Source organism: Lepisosteus platostomus, chromosome 10 (assembly GCF_059453375.1).
Source record: "Lepisosteus platostomus isolate fLepPlt1 chromosome 10, fLepPlt1.hap1, whole genome shotgun sequence".
NCBI classification, from domain to species: Eukaryota; Metazoa; Chordata; class Actinopteri; order Semionotiformes; family Lepisosteidae; genus Lepisosteus; species Lepisosteus platostomus.
The window spans coordinates 44,907,355-44,917,222 of NC_142620.1; the positions used below are offsets into that span (position 1 = coordinate 44,907,355).

Below are 9,868 nucleotides of genomic sequence, written 5' to 3' on the forward strand. Positions count from 1 at the left end.
ACAATTAAGAAGAGGCCTTTCAGCCCTTCAAGCCCATCTGTTTCTTGAATTACAGTGTGTTTCACAATCACAAACAAGAGAGTTTATTAAAAGACATTTTCCCTTTCACATATCGTAACCTTACCGACACAGCCGACTATCCCTAACAATTCGCACAAAACAAAATTTCTTCCTTTCTTCCTTTAACACAGTCCAAAACAATTACAAAGTGTGTTGTTTTCCAAAGAGGCTGTTGTTTTGCAAATGAGGGGAAAGAAAACAGAACCGATATCTCCAAGCTGGCCAGCCATGTGTTTTGTTTGCAGTCCCTAGGCAACACTGTCATTTCCTGGTCAGGTTTCTTTGCAAGCCATTGACGTTCGCGCGTGCTCTCTGCTCCCTGCCCACACAGGGCTGTGTCACTCATACCATCGACAGCAGGAAAACTTGAGAGGCTGATTTGACTGCTCCAGCTCTCCAAAGCCTCAGGCTTTCCCTGGCTAAATAATAAGTCACTACTTCCACAGAAACGCCTTTTTGACTACCTGTTTAAATATCTCTCCTCTCCTCCTGGGACTCTACTAAAGCCCAGAGAGAGCAGCTCATAAGCTGCTAGCTCAGTTACGCTACAAAAACATAATACGCCATTGCGTACAGTTCCAGACCAGGTTGGTTCTTTCTCTTCACCAGTTATAAAACCTTCCAAACATAAAACCAAGGTTTTCATGGCATGAGGCAATCACATGGCTGACTTGACTGGCAGCTGAAACTGGCTGTCTCCCTCAGAGGTCAATGGGGAGATTAAACGGAAGTAGTTTCACATTAATGCTGTTTGAAAAGTTACAGTGGTAGAGGCCAGGCTAGAGTCTGACTACTCCCGATGTACAGCACCAGGCACACATTAATATTAAATATGCATAAAAAGAGCTATCCTTATGTTTTGCCCATCCATAAATGAAAGAATTTCGTTTGTGACCTAATGAGAGAGACTTTTCATTATACACGCAGGTAAAGACAGTCACTGTATGCCTAACCAGCCTTAATAACAAAGCTGATCTATCATCTGGGGTTGCAACTGCTAGCAATTACTAGAAGCCCGTTTGGAAAATAAGTGACATGGCCAACAGTGAGTGATCAATTGTGACTCATTCATGATGGAAATCGCCTCCAAACTACAGGGTAACCTTTCTTTCACAACCAGTAGTGTAACAGCCACGAACAGAAATACAGAACATCTAGGTCTGACTGAACGAGCGTCTGCCTGAAATGCATCGGTTTAACTTCTGCCAAAAACAGTGTCAAGATCCTACGAATTTTGGGACAACGAAGGTTTGACGGATATAATTTGACAACTAAACCCATTTCAAAGGTGTTCTACTGGCATCATGTTGTGTGAGATGACAGGAAGTGGAATCCTATCATGGTTCCTCATTTTGGAAGTTGTGTTTCAGTCAGTGAGGTCCTGTTGCCTGCTTGTCACCACGTTATGTACACCAGTAACACTTGTACGGGTCAGGTGCTGTCCACTTAAAGATAGCTAAAGAACCTGGAGGCCTGCGACTGTGAAAAGGAGTCAGAATCCCTCATTTAAACACATGCGGCGATGTCTAATGATGGTCCACTATACTGTTCCACACTAATTTAAGCAACCCAGGACTCTGCCTTACCTACTGTACATATCAACTTGGGACAGCACTGCACAATGCTTCATCTGGACTGAAATCATAGCTCTGTAAAGGAACCTAAACTATTTAACACTGGTCTGTTGGCTGAGAGGGGCTCACTTAAAAATTAAAAATAAAACACTTGTTCTTGTATGCTGTGAGTATCTCTGCCTGTTTAATTGAATCTAAGACTACACTTCACTATATGACTAGTGATAAACAGGATGTCAGTTCTGAAGGATCTGAAAAATAGTTTAACGGCACAAACCTGCCTGATATTTCCTAGATACCAAAAAAAAAAGAGGAACAATGTCTGTAAAACCGTAACATATTAGGGTATTAAGAAGAGGGACTGACAGGGTATAAATTAAATGTACCTTACTTTATGTTTTCCCAGTCAGAGAGGTGGTGTTTCACTTACAAACTTAAAACAACTTCATGTTTCCAAGTGAACAACACTTCACCGGGCATGTCCTTAAAAGAATTGTTTTACTCACCCCAAAAACTGAAGGCAAATACATTTTAGTTCAGAGTGAAAACCTCTGAAAATGTACACTAAACAATGTAGACAGAGTTCTTAAATTACCTTTACAACAATCAAACAAGTTCACCTAAAGCAACTGGTCACTTCAAAACATGCTGAAAAAACAAGCTTTTTGTAAACACATTTTAAGCCTTATTTCACTCAAACACAATAATATACTATAACATAAAAGCACACATGCATTGGAGATGGCTGGTAAACTTGTCTCTTAATTTCTCCTCTCTATCTTATTCTTATGTACATGACAAGAAGTGTGCAATGAAAGACAAATGTTAACTGCAGTCTGAGCAGGAAACACAAATGGAATTCACGGTTTATTTTCACATTGTCAAATACCTTAGCAAAGTATCTGAAAGAACAAATCGTAAAACAGAGTCCTGGAGGACTTCAAAACAGTGGGAGCATCAGACATTCACAAAGCATGACTAAAAGGGAGAGGGAGCCGATCTCATAGGATTAGTATGTCAGAAGCCAAGCCTGTATATGGATTCATATCACACTTTAGCAAGGGCAGTCCTGTTGGTGGGCTCTCAGTTTAACAGTCAGTGTGAGATACAGCCAAACAATGGGAAATTGTTCTTTGAAAAGACTCAACCCTTTATTGCCATCATCAGGCCAGGAACAGAGGAAGAAGAAAATAGACAAAGCAAGTCTATTGTATCCTCACCCAAGTCCAAGAAAAGCATCTTTGAAGGTCTTGGCATGTGTAATACTGTAGATCTCAAGTACAGTAGTAGCATAACTACAGCAGTGTTCTCAATTAACCATTTTTTGTCAGCCCTAGTGTGTGCTGGTTTACATAGTTCCAAATTAATAATTTAATCCAGATTAATTGATTCAGTAATAGAGCTAATAATGGGTTTAATTACATCCTTTTAATTAATCCATTTCACTTGGAAACAGATGGCGATTTCAGAGCACGTGTAAAAGAAATTGCCCACATTTAAAGAATCGGGGAAAAAAAAACAATCCTTAATTTAATTAGTTCGATTAAGGCTTCCATTTAACACCTGAGAGCTCAGATGGGATGATATTGGGGTTTTACTCAGGATTAGGAACAGTCCTGCCTGTTTTCTTTGAAACTGAGGTTTGGCACGTTCAGGCCTAACCCCAGAGTGGCTGCAGCGTTCTCCAGCTTTGGCAGGTCGACGGGGAGCAAGGCTTTTCCCCTGCTGGCTGTGATGTTCCTTGGATGTCCTTGCCTGACTGCGATGGGATTGCGCAGGAGAAGCCTCTGATGAGCGCCGGCGCAAGGGCAGCTTGTTTCTGTATGTGGTGGGGAACAGCTGGCCAAGCGGGCTTGTTCAAGGCCACTTCAACCCCTCTCTCTCTCTCTCTCTCTCGCTCTCTCTCTCTCGGAGGCACCATATGGCACATCAGCTCAGATCAGCACAGTCTCATTTTTTTGTTGTTGTTGTTGTTGTTGTTGCTGATGCTGCTGCTGCTGCTGCTGCTGCCTCTACACAAAGCCGAGGAAAAAGAGGACGAGTCCGGGAGCATGGCCGTGTCTTTTGCAGGGCTGAGCCCCCGGTGCTGATGTCAAAAGGCGCTTGCTTTTGAGAGATCACTCAGTGTCCGCCAACACAATCGAGTGCAGGCCCGTTTAAATATTTTATTATTCCGTTACCGACTTCCAATTAAGGTTAAAAGAAAACTCCTTCTTCACTTGCATTTGTTTCCAGTTGGGTTCTGTTTCGTTTCTTTTCCAAATCAAGCTTTACTACCGGCAGATTTCACCAAAAGCAACCCTATGGATTCACACCGAATACACATGTATATACATCACAAAGGAAACAGATGGTTGGGTGAGGATTTGATTTCATTCCTCCTAATGGAACAGGTTCTGTAGTGTGGCTGAACGCGGGGACCGAACCTGTACTGAAAATTGGCACTGAGGGTGGCCAGACTGTTTAAAGTGAAAGGGAAGCATGAAAGTAAAATGTCATCTTTCCAAAGGCAGAACATACAGTGTGTAAAATGATATGAATGCTGGGAGTTTCCTTACGACAACAGAGGCACTTAAAAAAAAATGTTGGCCCAAGTCTTTTTTTAGTCATACAACTAGAAGATTTAGCAATCACCTAGGAATACATGACTTGACTAATTTAAAAAAAATCTCTACTTCTTATGCATCACTTAAAGTCGGAGAAACTTATTAGAAAAGGCAAAAAAAGGCGTCACTAGTGAATTGTTAGATACTTGTTCACCTACATGGGCTTTTTTCAAAGAAACCAGTGCTGAAAACATTTAGGGGAAATCAACTGTAAATACCCCTCAATCTGTCAACTTTTTCGATTTTACCATTTTATGAAGTTTCAATTTCAAATGACCTAACTTATTATGAGCAATTTACTAATTGTCCAGACTAGTGAGAAGGAACCTGTGACAATGTTCCCTTAGCCTTCAGCAAAGAGTATGAACCTCTGGATGACCAACTTTATGTTTACTGGAACCAACACTTCAGCATTTTTTGGTAATTACAGCTTTTATTTCATTCAAGCACCCTTCATTTAAGAGGAATGACTGTTCTGGCCGACTAGAATACAATTCATGGCCAGTGTGACATGAAAACTTTTCCACTTCTGTTCATGTAGTCTTTGTGCCTGCAAATCCTTAATTATCAAAGCAATCTTCAGCACCTGGGCTAATTACACTATTAAGAATCAATTCAGTAATTAACTGGAAGGTTCAAAGTCCTGGAATAGTATAGAAAGTGCCAAGGTTAACCACCAGCGATTTCTAGATATTTATGCAAGATCCTTTACAGAACCCTTCCAGTGAATAAGATCCAACAGCTGTAAGGTTAAACAGCAGCGTTCAATGTGTGATTCAAAGATTTCAGAAGCACCACTTTGATTAACATTCGCTCATTTATCTTAATTTAAAAATTCTTGTCATTACCCAAAGCGCCTATTAGCATAATCTGGAAAACATGGCCACTTTTTACACTAAATAAATAGACCACAGTAAGACTGTTCACTCCTTATCCTTTAGTGTCCTTTAGTTCAACCACAATTCTTAATGACTTTACATAAATTACTTGTCCACATAAGTGGTCTGTATACCACTGTTTCCAGGTCTTCGTTCATTGACAATTACAAGCTACATATCAAACCCTTCGGGACCAGGAGAGAAAATCACTGGGCTATACAGACATCTTGGGTTGTTTGTAAAGACCAGTGGAAGGTGATGCCTAAAATATTATGTCAGTCTAATTATACTGTTGTTACAAGACACCCAAATAAGTCTTACAAACACATCCTACAAAAACATGTCGACTCTGGACACTTTTTAGCAGAGCATGTTTGTCACTCATGGCTCCATGGTAATTTTACAGCTGTATGTCAGGGCACAGCAGTTTCAGGTAGAAGAGGTGGAATTCAATCATGCACATAAAATAGTTTGAAAAGGACAAGACTATAAATCGGGTGGGGTCCATCTCTTGGTTTGGACTAAATCGGCAGCAAGCGAAGACTGTGGAGAACTGAAAAAGTTGCTCCGGCTCAACTTGAATAGGATGAATGTAATACTCTTCAGAGATGACAGCCGTTTCTTACAGAAAAAAAAAGAGAAAACCTGCTGCATTCTGGCTCTTGAAGACCAGAGCTGGGAACCTTTTCTACAATTGTAGGAGTTAAAATTAGTTCGTCTGGGCTCCTGAAATGCCGACCAGCGATCATCCAGCGCTCCTGTGCAATTGCGCCTGGATATTATTTAGTTATTGTATATTTAACTTTTTTCATACATCAAAACTGGAAATGTCTTCTTTGCCCCGTATAATCTTTAAACACTGAATGAAGGTGTGTTTTTTACAATTCTTTATCTAAATAACAGACGCTGTGCATGTATGTCTAAACACGTTAGTCTACGCTAGAATGGGGTGTCATTTCTCCTGATCATGAGATACTGGGAGATCGGTCCAGTTCAAGCTTCAATCACCCAGACACCTTAAAAACGATGTCACACATATTTGCAGTGGACAACAGCAGGGTCCAACATTGCACAAATTGGATTTGTTTCTCTTCATATGAAAAGATTTGACCTTCATTTCCTCGATTTAATACGGTAATTCCCCGCACTGACATCGCCTCTCTCTTTCAACTGACGAGCGCAAGACAGTTACAAAAAAAAGCACTGTTTCCATTTCAAAAATACCCTGTTTCGTTTAAAAACGCGTATCAGACCATACGGACGTTTGGGGGAGGTATTTTAATCTCTCGGGCTGTCAAAGCCACCGGGTAGCCTACGGTACGGTGTTTTGTCTTTTCCAAGTAGATGGACGACACCCCGCTGTTCGTGTTAATCGAACAAGAGAGTGTAGTCTCGTTTCCACCGTCAACAGTTAAATCGCAGCTTTACAGCACCATCTTCAAAACGGACATTTAAGGACAAGAGCGTGTTGGAAACGAAAAGGGAAAACGCATTGCACCCCGTTTTGTGTGGTCTGAAGCTAATTATACTTGACACGTTGTCCTCATTAGAAATCCGAGAGCCCACTTCGCATTTTCAATTACGTACCCTAGGTATACAAAGCATATACCCTCTATAAGGCTACAGAGAAAGAAGAAAACAGCAACACTTTCTTTTGTCGCGTTCGTCGTAATTCATATAAATAATTACCCGTGTCATTCTCTCCCATGACTCAAACACACATGTAATTTTCTTGCGGGCGAGCGAGCACAATGCACAGTCAGTTTTCATCGAGTTCCCACAGCGCACCGTAAAGAAAGCAGAAGGCGTCCCCCTCCGCTACAGTGACTCTCGCGGATCACATGTGCATTCTCGGTCAGCTCGGCACGTTCCTGCTCATCCGGCTACCAGAACAGCGCCGGAGCTCCGCAGACCCCGCTTAGCGCCCGGGGAAAGGGCAGGACCACGTCCCCATCAAAGCCATCGCACCATAACCTTTTTATTTATCTTCTACTTCCCCTTTTTAGCTGTAAAACCCCGCTCACACATACACACTCTTATATGACGAACAGCTTTGCTCAAAAAGTGAAATGTCATTTCATAGTGATAAAAGGAAACTACACAACAGTTACAGCAGCTACAGAACTGGTTATCTCCGAAACCACATGAAAAAGAGAGCAAATCTTCGCCAAGGCAGGGGGGGGAGACGGGACTTACAAGGCAGTGAGTCACGATCGTTTTAGCGTTGCGTGTTCACTCTGTCCTGATTAGGTCGTTGGTCGTGACTATTGATCGTCACCCAGTATAAACCAGGACCTAACAGCACGCATTGGAGGTATTAGAAAATAACATATCTTTAAAATAAGAGTCATAATCCTTCCAAGGTCAGATTGTTTTTTTATGACGTGACCCTGTCGGGATAAGAAAGCCGTTCATTTGGGGTACCCAAACCATAGCAAAAAGGAAGAGGTTGCTAAGAGTTTATTGCCAGATCTCTCTAATCCTATTAGCCTCTTCGCAGTCAACATTAATCCTGGACAAATCGCTCTCCCGTCCATCTCACAGTTCAATCATCTATCTGTATCCACACATTAATTGCGTACTAGGGACACGGGCGAGAAATCCTTATCCATTAAATCATACACACTGAAATAAAACGGGGCTCCGCTGTCTTTCCACACAGCGCCGTCTTTGTTACTGCAGGAGACCCAGACGGGGACCCTTTTCAGCAACCAAATCCATGATTTAAAAATCCCGAGCAAACTGCATACTTTGCAGGAATTCTTTCCCCACTGAAAAACAGGTTATTAAGTAAAATAAAGGTTTTTTGCAAATGAGAAAGCGTCCGACGCGCTTCGTTTTTCTATTTTTTAATCATTTTAAAACAACTGCTCAAAAAACAAATGATTTGAATAGAGTTCGCTATAGCAAATGCTTTGAGCTCAAATCCAGTCACACAATCGCTTATCACTTTCACCTAAATAAAGTTCTCAGTGCAGAAGGTTCACTAGTACCGGAGCAAAGTAGAAGCCACTTTGTTTAAAAGATTTCAGAGATATGAATACAAAACAAACACCGTGTAAAGAAGAAACTTCCTCATGCTTAGAAAATCTTGTTAATCAGTAATTTGCTACACTGTACCTGTCTTTCTTAAAGGTCTAATCTGGCTCTGCTGATCATGCAAAGAAAATAATCGTTTCCTAAATAAGGCAACGGGAAAGGGGTCAATTACGTTAATTAGCTAATCAAAAAGTTTAAATACCGGAGTGTTAGGCACTTGTGTCAACCTTGTATTTGTTTGAATTATCCCTCGTGTAAAAACAAGACTAACGCGAATCACTGAATGAAGAGTAAATTCGCTGCTTAAAAAAAATTAATACAAAAGGACACAAAAAGAAACAAGCGCTCTGCAAGGAACAATTACAATCCATTAACTTACTAGTGGCTCCATGCGAGGTGTTTCTACCCGCTGGGACACCAGCAGCATCTTGAGGTGATAGTAAACGAGGTTTCTGTTAAATCCACTTTTGTTCCGGTATGTGAAATGCCAGGATACAAAGGAAAAGGAGAGAAAAAAAGAAGGAATACGGCTCGCAGAAAAAAAAATCACGCGGTGCGAAAAAAACGATTCTCTTCAGATTTCAGACAAGTTCATCCTGGTGTTGCAGTTTCGCCTAATGATTTAACGCCTGTCTCAATCTCCTCACAACATTAGCGGCTGCCTTCAGCTTCCTGACTTCAGAGGCGGAGTTACCTTAGCTATAGGACGGCGGCGAGCGGACACGGAGAGGAGGAGACAGCGCTCTTTCTGTAAGGGTAAACCGCTCTTAAAGGGGAATTCCGTCCCGTGCTTCTCAGGCCGCACAGGTCTTCGAAGAAGTTTACTGGAACCACCGGGGAAGAGTCATTTACTGTCCTACTCCCACCAGTCAAGCATGCAAGCAAGAAAACATCTATCCAGGGCAGACACCGTTGTAAAAATCGCCCTTTTCTGGCAAAGCATTAAAAACTGACGAGACAGTATTTTATTTTTCTACTCACTGGCCTTCCACCGTATGCTCGCCCGTATTTCGACATTTCTTTTAAAAACGCATTCACTATGGCTTTGTGAATGTTTGTATTAGGATTTTTTAAAAATGAACGCATCTCACTTAGGACTGCACATACTGTATCGTGTGCAACGTACCTGAACGCACCTGAACTGAAATAATGTTTTCTTGATATAGAAAGTTGGTGTCTTGTCGGTGTAATGTTTTGTTATGTAACAACACAGCTGTATCTTTCCAACTTGTCGCTTACAGTACTTGGACAGGTACACTGGACACGTCATGAAGCAATTGTACTAGAAAACTGCGAGGTGTCTAAAACGCTGTTAACGGGTTTATTAAAAACAATTGCTGTTTAACTGTGATTGAGACCGTTTACTGTGAATTAATTCCCTTCTCAGACTATCCAAGGTTGTGTAGTTAAGTAACTTACACCTCTATTTTGAAATGACGCCAAGATCTGAAATCCAAATTTAATCTTGGTCATCGCCATAAAGCTGCATCCACACACTAAACAGATTGTCAGGCATTGGAAGTGTCCTCTTCGAAATCGCCTGCTCTACCCAGTTGGTCATGAAAAAGAGCGAATTGTGCATGTATAGAAATTAATGCGTGTTTGTGATATTTTTTTAATACCTGTACGTTTGTCATAGCTAATATTAGGAGCAATACTTATACAGTGTCCCATTCAAAGTTGTTCTCATTTCACAATGATTATGGTGATA

The 9,868-nt window shown here is 41.3% G+C and overlaps 1 protein-coding gene across 4 annotated transcripts in view; it reads right to left on the minus strand.

Annotated features, from left to right (window-relative positions):
* LOC148653783 (mastermind-like domain-containing protein 1) overlaps nucleotides 1-9,167 on the minus strand; it is a 124,659-nt gene extending 115,492 nt beyond the window's left edge. The window contains exon 1 of one of the 4 annotated variants that reach the window (XM_088649162.1): nucleotides 8,537-9,167. In XM_088649162.1, the coding sequence (XP_088505288.1) occupies nucleotides 8,537-8,584 (48 nt within the window). In that variant the 5' untranslated portion in view covers nucleotides 8,585-9,167. Of the gene's footprint in view, nucleotides 1-124; nucleotides 2,098-6,807; nucleotides 7,253-8,536 lie in introns of those variants that run through there. The other 3 variants (XM_088649161.1, XM_088649160.1, XM_088649163.1) reach the window with 3 other exon arrangements.
* Nucleotides 9,168-9,868: the final 701 nt, after the last annotated feature.